Source organism: Trachypithecus francoisi, unplaced genomic scaffold (genome assembly GCF_009764315.1).
Source record: "Trachypithecus francoisi isolate TF-2019V2 unplaced genomic scaffold, Tfra_2.0 Lachesis_group0, whole genome shotgun sequence".
Lineage (NCBI taxonomy): Eukaryota > Metazoa > Chordata > Mammalia > Primates > Cercopithecidae > Trachypithecus > Trachypithecus francoisi.
Genome location: NW_022681453.1, coordinates 190018795 through 190036220, shown reverse-complemented (window position 1 = coordinate 190036220; position 17426 = coordinate 190018795). Strand labels below are relative to the sequence as shown.

At 36.5% G+C, this 17426-nt stretch overlaps 1 protein-coding gene across 3 annotated transcripts in view; it reads right to left on the bottom strand.

The window, feature by feature from the left end:
* CCDC50 (coiled-coil domain containing 50) overlaps window positions 1-17426 on the bottom strand; it is a 117280-nt gene that overhangs the window by 64282 nt on the left and 35572 nt on the right. For 2 of the 3 annotated variants that reach the window (XM_033213054.1, XM_033213053.1), the window contains exons 5-6: window positions 9008-9125; window positions 3396-3923 (exon numbers count right to left, since the gene is read on the bottom strand). In XM_033213054.1, the coding sequence (XP_033068945.1) occupies window positions 3396-3923; window positions 9008-9125 (646 nt within the window). The remainder of the gene's footprint in view (window positions 1-3395; window positions 3924-9007; window positions 9126-17426) is intronic. The other variant, XM_033213055.1, reaches the window with a different exon arrangement.

The window sequence follows — 17426 nt, the reverse complement described above, 5'->3', positions numbered from 1 at the left end:
CTTTGTACAACTTTCAACCTGGCTTCTGTGGCTTCAGAAGCCACAGACTCATACACATCTGTATTTCCTTCAAAGACTAGTAAACATGGCTTTCTTAGCTTTAGACCTAATAGAACCTGATTGCACAGACCACTTCAAAGCATCTCTACAGCCATTGAGTCTTACGCTGGGCTGGGCTTAATCTAGATTTCTAAGTGGTTTGGGACAGCAACAACAACAACAATAACAACAAAAAACAGTGGCATAGTCCCAAGAGTGGACCATCTGAAATAGAATATAAATCTCCCTGAGTTATTTAGCTTAGTCATAACTAGGAAGGCAGATTTCAGAGAAAATGAAATTAGATATGGAACTCAGTACTGGGCAATGTCAGTGGACAAATAGTCTGCTATATATACCATGTTCCAATGTATAGAAAAAATGATACTTCAATAAGCAGCCCAAAGCTTAATTAATGATGACGGAACATGCCTAGCTCCTTCACTTTTGCCATCCAGGGAAATAATACAGTGGGAAGTGCTCAAATTTCAAGAGACCAAATTTTCTCCACTATTACGCCTCCTTAAGTACACCACAGAATTAGCCAAGAAGATTTTTCACTTTTAATTTCATTAAAGACACATTGTTTTAAATTCTACCAAAGGCAATATTCCATTGAAGAGTCTAATTCAGTTTGACAGGGTGATAACACTATAACCTCTGGCAGTTAAAAAGAGAATGATGACTCAGTAAGAGTCAGAATCTGAGGTATTATCTCTCAGTTCCAAATATTTAGAGGGGAAACGGTTTATATAAACCCTTGATGTATCACTGGAATGTGTAAATCTCATTAAGTAGAAAATCCCCACAGCTTGGAATACTAAATTTCTGCATTGTCAGGATGCCCATTCTCTGCAGTGTCCTCTGGACCCAAGGTGATAAAAATTTTTGTAAGGATACAGAAAAAGAACTCACAGAGAAGTGTAAGGCCGTCATTAAAGAAAACAAAGATGTCTAAATTTTTTTTTAATGTAATTAACGAAGGAAATTAACAGACTAGCTTCCCTCATCTCAGTATCCTAAACAGACTCTGGAAACTAGCTTTCAAAAAAGCGGGTGAGTGGTATTTTCAAGTTCCATATATATCTTAATTTAACACTTCCTTGTTTTTTTCTATTCATCATCCTTCAGTTGGAGAACACAAGAACATCCCTAAATGAACACAAAACTTCAGTCTTAAATAAATTTACAGAATAAAATTGTTTAAAGTACTGATATTGAAGATAAATTTATTCTGAGCTTGGAATAAGGTAAAATGATAGATTCTTTTTGATATCACATAAGAGTATTTGTAATAAGCCAGTTTGACATTTATGCCACAGCATATCTGACTAACAATTCACAGCAGAAAAGTGCACATATTTTATGGCCCTATGAGTTTAGAAGTTAACCTGCAGGAAATGATAAGCTGTTAAGAATTTATAGTCCAACAGAGAAGTAACTCTGAAAGGTTAGGTACACCCATTGCCCTGTAGATAGTTATACTGAATTTAAAATTTCATCTTGCACTCCCTTTCAACTGATTCTATTAATGCTGCTCCGCAAATGCTCTTAGAACCAGCTGCTTGTCATTCTACTAGTTTCTTCATTATTAAGTTAAATGTAAATTTGGCCTGTCCTAACAACTTTTAAGAATTGTGCTTTTACAACAGCAAGAATAGATGCCACTACCTAGTAATTATATTTTAATGTAATCCTCTGACCTATTTTCCAGGAAGTTACAAAATCAAATGCCTACAGGGGCTAGAAAGGTAAAATGTGAAAAGCAAGCTGAATATAAAATGATAGAAATAAAGCAGCTCATGTTGTAGCCATTTTAATATCTGCCTAGTAACATGGTTTTTTAATCCCTTGTGGTGGCAAAATAAAAAACAAAACAAAACATTTGCAATTCTAGTAGTGGGGCCTGTGAATCAGTGTTTAGTGTCATGCTTCCTAAGCCTACTTAAAATATCCTGGAGCATAACTAAAAGCCATAAAGCCTAACTAGCCCTCAGAGCACTCCTGAAAGTCAGATTCACAGAAGCAGAAATGTAGAGGTCAGTATATCACCATTCTTCCTCCATACTTCCCCCACGCCTCTGGAACTCCAAAATGTCTTTCTAAACCTGAAAATGGTGTCATTTCCTCATGAACCTACTCAAGATAGATTATATCACACTTTCCTCTCTTTTTCCACAGCTCTTTGTGTCTCCCTAAAAAAGTGTATCTAGTTTGTAATTGTTTACAAAGCCATCTTTTTGGATGAAATCCAAGCACCAAGCCGAAGACAAGGATATTTGTGGCAGCTACTCAGAATGGCTTCTGGAACTAAATTTTAATTTTCCGCATAGCCAAGTCCTTTAATAAGAAATAACATGACAGGAAAAACCAACGTAACCTGAATCTACAACCTAGAAACAAGTTCTCTGACCACAGATAGGGCTCGACTGGCTCCTTGGTACTATGATTCCTAGTGTTACAGCCACATGGAAAGCACCACCTCAGCAGTTTATAGAAAATAGAGCCATTACTGTGTCAATGATGGACTTCAGAGTTAAGCCTCAGTGGTGCCAGAAATTTGAGATTTATCTATAATATTTACCTCATTCTTATATAGGTACCAATAACTTACCTGTATTGGTACTTTAGAACACCAACTGTAGAGTTAGAGCTGGAGAAAGTTAGAGCATAAAAAGTAACTTAATGCAATGACTTTAAACTTTAAGGTCCTAAGAATCCACCTCCACGTCTAAAGCATGTCCAAACTGCCAGGCCTTACTCCAGAGATGATAATATATGTGAAACCCAGAAATTTCCATTTTTAGTTAACAGCTGATTCTGATGAAAATGAACTGAGACATATTATTTGAAAAACACTTTCTTAGAAGACTGCCTATCCAATTCCTCGTTTTACAAATGAGAAAGATGAGGCCTAAAAAATAACCGTATTTCTGGCTCTCTCGGCCTTTTGGTTAGACGAACACTACCAAGACAGGCTCATCAGCTCTTCTGGGTTCAGTGAAGTAAAACCAGAAATTCGGGAGTTTTCATTTGGTGTCAGCATCTCTGATACACAGTCTCAGTAAATGAAGAACCACATCTGGAATGGGTACCTCTAATAGAGCCTGGGCCTGGAATAACTCTCCAAGGAATCAGTGCATTCTCACAGAGGGGAAAAGTTACAAATATTTTCCTTCTTCTTACAGATCTGAGATTAAGTGTATACCTTTTACAATATGTTGCTCTAGGATTTATTTCAAAGTCATGAGCACAAACTGGAGAGAAAGAAAGGCTGCTTAAGACACTTATTAAATTCATTGGTTTGTAGTTATATACATGATACCAGGACTTCCATCGAGACTGTCCTCTATTACCTGGGTCATGGAGGTGGAGCTGCTCCTCACTCTCTGAGAATGAAGGAGTCCTGGGCCTGTGTCTCCTTTTTCTGTGCTCACCTTGCCCATGGTCCCTCCCATATACAACTTCCTTGCAGTGAAGCCCTGCTTTTTGTGAGGACTTGGGTGAAAGTCGATCTTGGTGTCGAGACTGTTTTTCCCAATTTCGAGTCTGATGGTTATTCTTAGCCTCCGGGTCATCACATTCAGTGCTCAGAAACACTTCCCCACGGATTGTGGGAAGCAGAGGTCTCCGGGGCCTCTCCTGAGCAGACCGTTTCCTTTCATGCTGCTCATTGTTAATTTGGGGCTTGTCCCTCTCTTTGCCAGAGCTAGAGGATGACAGGGATCTCTCTGACGAACGATGTTGTTCTGGCTCTTCCAAGTTCTCCAGTGGATGTTCTGGTTTCTCTTTCTTCTGCTTCACAGTCTTTCCATCTCTTTGGAGTCTACAAGGTCTTGAGAATCCAGAACCCAATTCCCTGGCCCTCCTTGACCCTGGTTGGTCTGAGTGGAGGCAGAGGGATGTGAAAAATAAAAATGCAGATTAATTTAATGAGAGTATGAACTCATTACACAAGGGAGAGTCTGGGCCCCAGTTTAAGGTACTTTAAAAATGGAGAAAACTGCTTTTGCAACTTAACAAATTGAGAAGAGGGGATGAGCATTACTGAAACAGTTCATGCATACCTAAAGAATTCTGGGTATACAGCCAAAATAGTAAAAAACTAAAATTAAGTGAAACAAATGTGAAAGAAGAGCTTGATCATGATTAGGCAGAGCTAACAACACTTTAATATTTGCCAATAACAAAATTATAGCCATTGAACATTAAGTTCTATTTATAAACCAATTTGAAACTAATATAGAGTAAAAAGAGATTGAGAAATCTTGTAACACAAAAAAATTAAGCTTTGTAATTTCAGGCAGAGGCTTTCAAATATTCTTACTGGAAATGTCAATAAAACTGTATCAGAATATTGCTAGTTTCTCGAGTTCAGAGGAATGATCCACAGATTTTTATATTCCTCCATCTGTCCACTTTATGTGGCCAAAGCAAACATACCCAGTCACTTCAGAAAATAGCCCTCTATTACAGTTCAATGTAAAAGAGGGTCAAGTAGATGAGAATTTTAAGTGAGTCCGTGACCCTGTTATCTTTAGATAATTGTTACCAATCTTAGTTGAAACTTGGCAAAGGAAAAAAATTCAAAGGGTTGCTTTGATGGAATATATAAAAAGGAGTTGCTTCCTAAATACATTTCAAAAAACTGTATGATACTGTATTATTTGTATAAAAATACAATATATGCTAAGTATATGTCCCCAAATTTAACATACACTTCAAAAACAGCACAAATATAGCGCTTTCTCAGGTCGTTTTCTGGCACAAATATAATGTGAAAACAAAGGCAGTCAATTCATATGCACTTTACAAGAATATACTGATTTAACACTTTCTAAAACTTTTACTACATTTTGGAAATAACAAAAAAATCCCAATTCCATGGAAAATTGCTATGATAGCTAAGATTCCGTGATGGCATTAACCACTCGCTGAACTGTATCAAAGAGCTGCTGTAAGTTGATGAGATATAAAGAAAGTAAAAAACTATAAGTTTTCCTTTAAACTGTTTCATTTGATATTAATCTGTTAAAGGAATACAGCAAGAGATATGTGCTAAATGTACCAATGATGTAAGTTTCCATTAAAAACCTCAAATTGTTTCCTGTTGAGCTTTCCAGAAGAAAAGAAAGCTTGCAGCCGGGCGCGGTGGCTCAAGCCTGTAATCCCAGCACTTTGGGAGGCTGAGACGGGCGGATCACGAGGTCAGGAGATCGAGACCATCCTGGCTAACACGGTGAAACCCCGTCTCTACTAAAAATACAAAAAACTAGCTGGGCGAGGTGGCGGGCGCCTGTAGTCCCAGCTACTCGGGAGGCTGAGGCAGGAGAATGGCGTGAACCCGGGAGGCGGAGCTTGCAGTGAGCTGAGATCCGGCCACTGCACTCCAGCCCGGGCGACAGAGCAAGACTCCGTCTCAAAAAAAAAAAAAAAAAAAAAAAAAAAAAAAAGAAAGCTTGCTTCCAAAGACAATACTAAATTAAAATCTGTTTTCTAAACAGTCTGTACAAGTATTTATCTTCATCATTTATGGTTAAGTTTATATTTTACATAAAATCAAAAGCAAAAGAGAAGAATTATCGGGTGATAAAAAAAAATTACCTGCTCTTTTAAATAAACTATTATTTTAAGTCTATCATGACCACATGAGAATCAAGTGACTACTGCTGTAAAGTTATATAATACAGACCAGCTACTTAATGGCCACATCCAGGGAACAATGGTGTACAGGGTTAATAAAAATGGGCTCACTCGCGAGTCGCACAAGTGAAGCCTACCTTCCAGCTCAAAAGAAACAAAAAGAAACGGGCTTTGACATGAATTTGTGATGTTATGATTTTTAATTCCTTCTAAATAGTTAATTGATATTCATAGTTTTAGGAAATAAGTTGCAGAATTATTACAGAGCTGTTACTACATTTTTACAGGGCTGACTGGAAAAAATTTATTCTCTAATAATAAATTTGTTGTGACAGCTTTAAATCTTGGAAAGAAAAAGATGAGGTGAGGAATCTATCTGAATGCTTTAAAACCTCATACAGTTGAGGATTGAGACTTGTTTCTTGAGACCAAGTTATTTGGCAAATATAACTTACTCCTTCACTGCCAAAACATATATAGGTATTATGTATTGGCATATACATAATACCTATATATACACACACACACAAACACACACATATATTTATACACATATATATCTGCATTTTATATGTGTGCCTCCATGTTTGACTTTCAAAATAAGAGATATACAAAATATTACATTATACACATATAACACTGATATACGTATAAACAATAAGTACTTTACCAAATTGCATTATTTGATCTTCTTAACATCCAAATGAAGGATTTACTTTTATAATCTCCATTTTATTTAGTACATAACTTCATTAAAATTAATATTGTTCTAAGGAGGGGATAGGACTTGAACCACAGTCTTATGACTCCAAAGACCATGACTTAAAAAAAAAAAAAAATCACTAATATGACTTCAGTAAGACGCTTTGAAAGAAAAACATGGATTCACTAATAAATAATATGTCATTTAAGAGTTGATATAAATTTGACAAATGTTTAATACAATTTTAAATTTGTAGAAAATCTATAAATAATCATTCTAATAGATAATGTATTAAAGTTCGAGTTAAATAAAAGTTGAAAAAATTGACCATTTCTGTAATGATATACTGTGATTACCATGCAAGTGAGGCAAAAAATCAAATAGATATACAAAGACATACAGAGAAGTATAATGAAAGAATATCCCAGATGTGTTGGAAAAGGACCACTGCAAAGAACCGAAGTTCTGTTTTGTAAATAAGAGCTGAATTGTAATATGGTTTCTGTGGAACTGAACTTGGTCTAACACAAGGGCATATTCATAAGGACTCTATGTTCAACAATATATAATCTCCCAACACCACAGCTGAGGCAAGAGAAATTTGAGTATTTACATGCACATGTTCAGGAGGTCACCACTTCCTGTTCCTCAATACTCCCTCAAAGTCTGTCTCTCCCCAAAGAAACAAGCATATATGCTACTCTCCACAAATTTATCAGAGTAACTAAAATAAATATAAAATACTTTTAAAAGCTTTTATGTGTCCCTGAAAAACCAATGAATTCTTAACATAGTCTCCTGCCCTAAAGAAACAAATCGGGAGGACAGTGCTCTGATCAAAAAGACAGGTCTGATGTCAATTCAAGTCAGTGTAAGGCTTTAAGAGGGAATGCTAAAATTAATACTTTAATACATTTAATTCCTTGGCATCGTAATGCTTTTATAGACTGAACAGTTTAAAATAATAATGTTTAGAGTGAATACACCTCCAAAGCAGAATTTTTAAAAAAGGGAAAAACACCAGACCACATTTCTAAGATTTAAATTGAAGGTGAAGAGTAATACTTTACTTTCTGATCTTTAGCACAGCAAAATGTTGCAATAAGTTTTCTTTTTAAATGACATAACACACAGATTCATCAGAAAAACCAGCAAAAAGAAAATGGCTATCAAAAAAGAGATGAGTGTTTCACATACAGAGGAAGAACACATCAAGCAATAAATTGAGAATCAGCCTGCTTACTACAAAGGCTGAGCTCTACTGATTATGGTAAATTTAGAGCAAAAAAAGTTACTGGGCAAAATTACACTCCAACTATAATAATCCCATCACCTACATATACATTGCTTTCATTCTACTCATCAGAGAAACACACACTTACCTTTCATAATGGAATTACAGAAAAGCAGTTGATGACTGGTGTGCAAGGCCCTTTAGGATCACTGACCTTAAATTCCTTACTCTCTAAAAGTTGCCTTTAGGTTTTGTTCACTTGTGATCCTAAGTATTGGTCCTCAAGCTGAATTTCATTAAATACTGACACTTGAAAGTATAGGAACATCTTTGCTTTGACAGGTCTTTGAGAAGGACTCAACAATACTTGCAAATATTCGTTTCCCAACACATTTTTAAGATAAATAATCACCACCACAACTGCCACCACCACACCATCACCACCACCACACTGCAAAGCAGGCACCAGAGAGGCAAAACTGTGGGAATCACTCCCTCAGAAATCATACTATATGGTAATCAAATAGCAAAGAAAGGATTAAAAGAAAAACAATGAACACGGAAATCTTAAAATTTAATATTGTTTGTCATCAGCAGGCTAAACCATTGGCCTAGGTTTAAAAGACAAGAAAGCACAAAACAAAGCTTTGTTACCCAGTAACTGATGAATGGTATACCTTCTTTCTTCATACCACTTTCCTGCTTCAAACAGTACTGCCCAGACTTCTTGAGAAAGGTTAAGTCCAGAGACTCATCCACCATTTTCCACACCCCATTTATATGCTTAGATTATAATAAAGCATTCCAAGTTGCTAAAGTTTAAAAGAATGCATGCCAATTCTTACAAAATCATATTCAAATTTGAGCAGTCATGAAAGTGGCTCTGGTTGTCCAACTAAAGAACAGATAAGGCCGGGTGCAATGGTTCACATCTGTAATCCCACCACTTTGGGAGGCTGATGCGGGCGGATTACTTGAGGTCTGGAGTTCAAGGCCAGCCTGGCCAACATGGTGAAACCTCGTCTCTACTAAAAATACAAAAATTAGCTATGCGTGGCAGTACATGCCTGTAATTCTAGCTACCTGGGAGGCTGAGGGAGCAGAACTGCTTGAGCCTTGGAGGCGGAGGCTGCAGTGAGCCGAGATAGCACCACTGCACTCCAGCCTGGGTGACAGAGCAAGACTCCATCTCAAAAACAAAACAAAAACAAAACAAAACATGAATTTATTAGATTCAAATAGAATTCTGCCACATATCTAAATGTACCCAGTGCCAGGGGATAAGAGAAACATTCCCAGATCCCTAAGGTCACTTCATGAACAAAATTATAGGAGTGTTTTATGGTCGAGTCTAAGGATAGAATAGATCATGATGCAGGAATTGTTACCTCCATCTTCATAATAGTAACTATCTGCATAAGCACGGGTTGCTGGGAACTCTGGAAAGTGTTTCTTTCTCTTTTTTTCTTCCTGTAACTCCTTCTCTTGCAAAAGGCGAGCTATGTCCTGTAAAGACAAGAGAGAATGGAAACATGCATTACCAAAGAACAAACAAACTCCATACAGTGGGGCGTGACATTCCACTGCCAAGTTTGTATGTGCTCTGTCCATGGCTCTCTAGACTTTCTGGCTTTCATTTCACATCTTCAAATGCCAGATGATTGCTCAACAGGAGCAGCACATGATCTAGATAAGTGAGACAGGCTTTTTTAAATTGAAATTTAAATATAATACAATATAAAGACATTCAAATCTCAGTACTTCCTAAAGCAGGTTACGCAACAGAATTTTAAAAATACATATTTGTGGGTCCTTTTTTCAAGCTGATGATTCAGTAAGTCTAGATGGGGCAGGATGTAGTAATCTACAAAACTTTATAATTATAATTTAATTTAGAAACTATTGAAAAGAACTCTTCCGGGGATTTTGATTTCACTTTGCATTAGAATACCACTGTCTTAACTGAAAAAAAGAAAACAGTCTTCCTTCTGTCTCCCACCTGTTCATCCCCAGGCAAATTTTTAGCAGTTATTGAGAGGCACTGTGAGGCACAGAATGATGAATAACATTCCATAATGTTCCCTAAAAGATTATCATCTTTTATGAAAACAAAAGTTTCATAGAAACTTTTAAAAAAACAAATAAATAACTACAATAAAATTAAATTGTAAATGCCTCAAAAAAATGTCCATGGGAGTACAAAAGAGGGAATACGATTTTTGCTTAAAACAATCAGTACAAGATTCTGCATTGTGTTCAGCTTTGAACAGAGAACTGAATTGCAACAAGCAAAGTCGAAACAGGAAACATCAGCAAAGCTGTGAACATTTTAATGGGCACCTATCTAAGGAACAGCCAATAGTTCAATTAGAACATGAGATACAGAGTGCTGTAGAAAAAGCTGAGGCTAGAAAAAACAGTCTAAGGCTGGATCACAGGAATTCCTTTTAGACAATCTTAAGAAGTCTGGTGTCTGTAACATAGGGGATGAAGGATTACTAAAGGTTTTGAGCTGCAGAGTGACAATGTTCTGAATCTGAAGATTATTTCTCTGAAAGCCCTATAAAATAGCCTATAAACTTATAAGCTCATACACACTTTTAAGGAGAGAAGTCTATAGCTATCATCAGATTCTTAAAGGCTCATACAAATATGGGAACGATACTCACTGGTACAAATGGTAGTAACAATCATTGGTAGTTTGAGGTACTTCTTTATATTTATCAATAATAAGGAATACAAGAAGTACTAAATGTTAACGTTAATGTTCATTTAAACGCAAGAATTACCATTCTTCAAATTTTATGAATAGGTGCAAATGAAAAATACATTAAGATTGCAATATACAGTTTTAAAAGAAAATTTAAGTGAGTTAATTTTTTTCACATCTATGCAGAAACAATTGCTGGATGCTCAATCTAGGTAATTAGCAATATTTATCCATATCCTCAGCTGTTTTTTTTACTATTCATCCAAATAGCCTTAAAAATCTGACTTTATGCCAAATATAAACTTAAAATGTACCATTAAAACACTTTTAACTGACACATATATACATACTTTTTGATAAGTAATCTATGTAAACGCCCATGCAACAGTGTCAGACACTCAAGTGGGCACTCACAAAATGTTGCAACTCAGAGTGAGAGGTAAAAGATATCATAATCCTACTTAACACAGGTATACTTTTCATGAATAGAACTCTGAATTTCTAAGACTGATGGAAAAACTATCTCCTAAATCTGAAAGCTAAAATTAATTTTTTTCCAGTTCAGGTTAGACATGGTTTAAAGAGACACTGGGAGAGAAATAGTCACTACTAAAATGAATTTGAGGGGAACTTCAATTTTTTATCTGTACAACGGAAAGTTTAAACTATTCAATCTTAAAAAAAGCCAAATGTCTTTGACTCTCTAATGTATCATTTTAACAACTATGTCTACCAGGTGCCAATCCCTGTGCCAGATTCTTTAGCTTTAATATCTTACAAAGTAATGTATCAATTAGGAAGAGAGGAACGGGACAGATACCCTATTCTCCAAAAAACTATTATTTGTTACAGAAGAATTTTCCCAATTTCTGTAATGTTTACTACAGAAGTAGAAAGAAATGTAAACATTTCCTTGAACTGTATGTTTACTAAGCAACCAGAACTATATTTTCCTAAGTGTTTTGCTTTACAGTAAACAAATATTTCCCCCACTATAACTGAGGAAAACATAAAGGAAAATTACCAGGTCCAACTTCCAGCAAAAATTATAAACTATGCTCCACGGACCTGGTAGACACAGTTTTATTAAAATGATAAATTAAGAAGTCAAAGACATCTGGCTTTACGATTGAATAGTTCAAACTTTCCATTGTACAGATAAAGAATTGAAGTTCTCCCCAAAATTGATATTAGTAGTGACTATTTATCTCCCAGTGTCTCTTAAAATCATGTCTAACTTGAGCTGTAAGAGAAAAGAGATTCATTTTAACATTCAGATTTAGGGGATAGTTTTTCTATCAAAGTCTCAGAAATTCAGAGTTCTATTCATATAATTGCTTATAACTGCCCTTCTGCTACTGAATTTAGTCCTAATGGAAGCATAGTAATACACCACTCTCTCAGTGTAAAGAACCAGGAGAGAAAAAAAGAATTATGCCCCTTCTTTATAATGCATTAGCTAGTCTAAGAAAGTGCTTTTAATCAAGTCAAAAAAATAATAATCATAATACGTCATGCACCTTAGCACCCAAACTTTTTTGCTCTTCTAAGCTCTCAGCTCTTTTTTGAAAGAAAAGGTCTGCTAGGTTTGAGGAAAGAAAGGACAAAAATTCCATGGAACACTGCCGCTATATTATAGCTGAGGTTTAGCACAAGTCCGCTCTCCTCCCTGCTTTCCAACATTACTATGCAATGAGTTTTGTTAGATAATTTCAATATAAAGTAAATCCTCCTGAAACAAGCTGAAGATAGCAATTATCAGTCACAGTACTTGGATGTAGCTAACCAGCTTAGTCACCTTTGACATAAACAATCTCCGTGGTCCTCAGCTTCCTTCCTGTTAATGGTAAGTCTAGAACAGCACTTTCCAAGCCTGTTCCTGAGAACGCTGGCCTCAAAACTTTATCCAAAAAACACACAACTTTCAATAGAAAGCATGCAGCATATCTAACTCTTCAAGATGCATATTAGCAAATTTTAAAACTTTAAAAGAAAAAAAAAAACCTGTTATCTTCCAGTAACCTATAATTTTCCAAATGTATGACAGAAGCTTCTGTTCACATTTTTAAAAAATTCAGATAGGCCGGGCGCGGTGGCTCAAGTCTGTAATCCCAGCACTCTGGGAGGCCGAGACGGGCGGATCACGAGGTCAGGAGATAGAGACCATCCTGGCTAATACGGTGAAACCCCGTCTCTACTAAAAAATACAAAAAACTAGCCGGGCGACGAGGCGGGCGCCTGTAGTCCCAGCTACTCCGGAGGCTGAGACAGGAGAATGGCATGAACCCGGGAGGCGGAGCTTGCAGTGAGCTGAGATCCGGCCACTGCACTCCAGCCTGGGCAACAGAGCAAGACTCCGTCTCAAAAAAAAAAAAAAAAAAAAAAAAATTCAGATAATTAATGTTCTATATAACTGGGAAAACAAATCTAAATGAACTCAAGCTCTTTTAAAGTCACTTTTAGTTATATTTTAATTAACGAGATAGACTTCTGGGCTGATATGTAAAAATAATCCTGTTCGATAGAACACTTCCTAGTAAACACATTAATTGAAATGGGAGTTTACCATTGTATCTCACCTCTCCCTTCTGTTACCCAAGCTCAGCTACCTCTGGAAAATTTGAAACTATAACCATAAGGAAGGAAACAGTTAAGGATCTCTAGAATACTAGAGAAAGGTAATTTTAATGAAAACATAGATGTAGTGATTCCCTTCAGTAGGCCAGACATGTGCCCTGTGCCAAACTCTTTAGCTTTAAAGAATAGTGCTATAAGCACTAGGGGATTGGTATATACGGTAAATATCCTTTAAGTTCTTATCTTGCAGTAAAACAATTAGCATAATGTAAGACGTGAAAACATGGCTTTAAGAGAAGCATTAATATAAACAAGGTGCAGTGGCACCCAGAGGATCCCCACACATCTTTCCCAAGTAGATGACAAGTTAACTGAAACATGGTGTTGGGTTCCTTGGGGTATTTTTGTCATTTACAGGTTGAGCATCCCTAATCCAAAAATCCAAAATCTGAAATGCTCCAAAATCTGAAACTTTCTGAAGCACAGACATGATGTTCAAAGAAAATGTTCATTGGAACATTTTAGATTTTGGATTTTTGGATGCTCAACTTGTATACGATTTATATCATATAAATATATAAGGGATAGAGGATATCATATAAATATATAAGGGATAAAGAGTTATATAAATATATAACGGATAGAGGGTTTTATCATATACATACATAAGGGATAGAGGGTTATATCATATAAATATAAAGGATAGAGGGTTATATCATATACATATATAAGGGATAGAGAGTTATATAAATATATAAGGGATAGCGTTATATAATATATATATATAAGGGATAGAGAGTTATATAAATATATAAGGGATAGCGTTATATAATATATATATATAAGGGATAGAGAGTTATATCATATAAATATATAAGGGATAGAGGGTTATATCATATAAAATATAAGGGATAGAGGGTTATATCATATAAACACATAAGGGATAGAGGGTTATCATATAAACACATAAGGGATAGAGGGTTATCATATAAACACATAAGGGATAGAGGGTTATATCACACACATATACAAGCGATAGAGGGTTACTTCTCAACGTTTCACCTCTATCCTCCAATGGCAGTGCATTTCAAAAAGAGGAAATCTGGAATTTAAAAACAATCAAAGGTGATTTAAAAATGTGACTATCAAATGACTGTCAGAAAGAAAAAAAAGAAAATCATTCCATTTAATTGCTAAACTTCTTTATTAACTAGCGATTAACATCTAACTCAGTAGGGATGTCAAGGCAGGTATAAATCCAAAAGGGTTGTTTGATAAAACAGGAAAATACCAATTCTATGGATGTAAAAACATCACTATAATAAGAAGAGGAAGACCTCAACAAGAAGCCTCCCATCTCTCTCCCATCTCCCTTTCTAGTCATATATATATATAAATTTATTTTTACAATACTTAGGACACAGGAAAATTTTTAATAGCTAAATGATATTGTTGTTTGATCTAGGCTGTAAATATTACCAAATAATGTGTAAATATTCTTTTAGAACATGAAATTCTAATCTAATTCTAATCTTTTAGAACATGAAATTCTAATCTAATCTAGTGCTATGCATAAGTACCACAGTTCATACTAGATTCATTTTTTAATGTGAATTGGTTACTAGGCTTACCCTGAGCAGTTTATGCTATAAAGGGCTTCAAACAGTTAAACTAGTGCCACAAACTTTTCATGACATGTTTGGCCATGCTAATATTTATTTAAGGGAAAAAAAACTTTTTCCCTAAAATAGCTGCAAATTCACATATATTTTAAACCTGTTTAAATGCGCGCGCGCACACACACACACACACACCTAGTCATGCACATAGGTACACACACACTTTTAGAGTTTTATTTAAGAATAACTAAGTTAAATTAACTGATTAACCTTAACCCATTTTTATTAACCACTAATTCATAGGGTCCAGTATACCCAAAGTTAACAAGCTCCTTCCAATAGGAAGCCTAGAGAGAACTACCATACTCGAGAAACTATGTAAAAGAGCTAAAAATAAATAAACAGAGACAGAAGAGCAAGAGAGAGCGAGACAGCAAGAAAGTGAAGAGGAACGAGGGGAGGGAAGGTGATGGGAGAGGAGGGAAGGTGAGGAATGTGAGGAAAGCTAGAAAGACCAAAAAAAAAAAAAATTTTTTTTTAACTTTTCCACATCAGTCTCCTGCATGGAAATGCCACTTTCCTTACATCTGTGCTTTGTTAACAAACACAAAAAAATTATACTATGACAAAGCTAGAAATGCTAATTTACACACGCAAGGTTGTATAACTCCACTACCTCTTACACACAATGTTGTTCAGAAAAAATTTTTTAAAAAATCTCTGTTCCAAGAGAAAAAGGTTCTCAGTCTCTACATCTGGTATTTTACGGGGTGGTAACTACCCAGGAAAACTGACCCCAAAAATCTCTAAAAGAGATTTGGGTGGAAACCCAGAGAGAGATTTTCCACAGCCCTGCTGCTGAATAAATCCTTATTAACCAAGTAGACTCTGTGGGGAAGCAGAAGAGCATTGAGGGGAAAAGGGAAGAAAAAAAAAAAAGGAGACCAGGTGCAGTGGCTTGTACCTGTAATCCCAGCACTTTGGGAGGCTGAGGTGGGTGAATTACAAGGTCAGGAGATCGAGACCATCCTGGCCAATATGATGAAACCCCGTCTCTACTGAAATACAAAACATTAGCCAGATGTGGTGGCGGGCGCCTGTAGTCCCAGCTACTTGGGAGGCTGAGGCACGGGAATCGCTTGAACCCGGGAGGTAGAGGTTGCAGTGAGCGGAGATTGCACCACTGTACTCCAGCCTGGAGACATAGCAAGACTCCGTCTTAAAAAAAAAAAAAAAGAAAGAAAAGAAAAGAAAAAAAAGGAACTAAGAGAGTTCATGAGTAACAAGCAATTCTTTTTCAAAAATTGGCCAGAAGAATTAGCACTACTGTCTCAGTATTAGTTTCCTCTCCCTTTCAGGCACCCTGTTACCAACAGACTAAAATAAACAAGCATTTTCATATATCTCACAATGACAAACTTAACTCATGCAAATTTTCTTCATTTAATATTGACAACATATTAGTCAGCTGAGAGTCACAATTTTCTATGATAAAAGACCACCTCGGCACAGTAGCCATCTTCTCATCTGAGCTATGAGTTAAAAAGTCAAAAAGTCTGGCCGGGCGCGGTGGCTCAAGCCTGTAATCCCAGCACTTTGGGAGGCCGAGACGGGCGGATCACGAGGTCAGGAGATCGAGACCATCCTGGCTAATACGGTGAAACCCTGTCTCTACTTAAAAATACAAAAAACTAGCCGGGCGACGAGGCGGGCGCCTGTAGTCCCAGCTACTCAGGAGGCTGAGGCAGGAGAATGGCGTAAACCCGGGAGGCGGAGCTTGCAGTGAGCTGAGATCTGGCCACTGCACTCCAGCCTGGGTGGCAGAGCAAGACTCCGTCTCAAAATAAATAAATAAATAAATAAAAAGTCAAAAAGTCTGAATGAAGTTTATATAGGCTTGTCTAGTCAACACACCTACACAACTGGATTTCTCATTTAACTTTTCCACTCTTTTGAGGGCAAGCTAGTGGGAGAGCTGTAGAGACAAGTGCGTGAACACTTGAGGACCTCTCAAAGCACACCATACTGAAACACACTAAAGCCTGCTGAATTCTGCCCTATGCAGCACATCTCTCTCTATAACAGAATCAAGGAAAGGGCAATTATAAATTTAACATGTACCAGGTGCTGCAAGTACCTCATCTAATTTACCTCACAACAGCCCTTTAGGGTATGCACAACTACCGTGAGTCAACCCATTTCGGAACCTGAGGTTCTGTGTGGTCAGGTGCGATGCTGAAAATCACACAGCTAAACAGTTAATGAGCTAAAATCCAAACCCAGGTGAGTGTAACTCCAAAGTCCACATGTTTCATGTATGCCACAGTACGTCTAAGTCAGAAGCAGTCAGGAGACCTGAACTGTACAGACATTTCTCTGGCATTTTATAACTTGGAATCAGTCACTTACTCTTTAATACTTAATTTCTACATCTTAAAATTGGAGTTAATCACTGAACTGCTTACTTTATATAGTATTACCAAGAGATTACTTACTGTGATTACTGTTTAGATTCTACATAATTTAAATAAAGTGTTTTATTTTCTCTTTCTATCCTGTTTTTCCCTAAATGGAGAAAAAAAAACCCCACAGGACAGCAGTAGCATTTATAAGAAGCCAACTTCATTACTCTGGTATTTTTTAAATAGAAGCGTTCCTGTCTACAAAATATAATCACTTCTTTTAGTTCCCAGTGTCATCCCCAAAGCAAAGTCTTTACTATAAAGAGGCAACACATGAAATACGAAGAAAGAGCCTCCTGTGTATTACAGGAAGTATCAAAAATAATCCCTAATTTTTACTTGCAGTTCTGACTATCACGCGATCATGACTTGTTTCTTTAAGAAACAATGCACTACACTCACACCAGGTGTCTCGCATTCATCTGGCGTTGAACAAGAA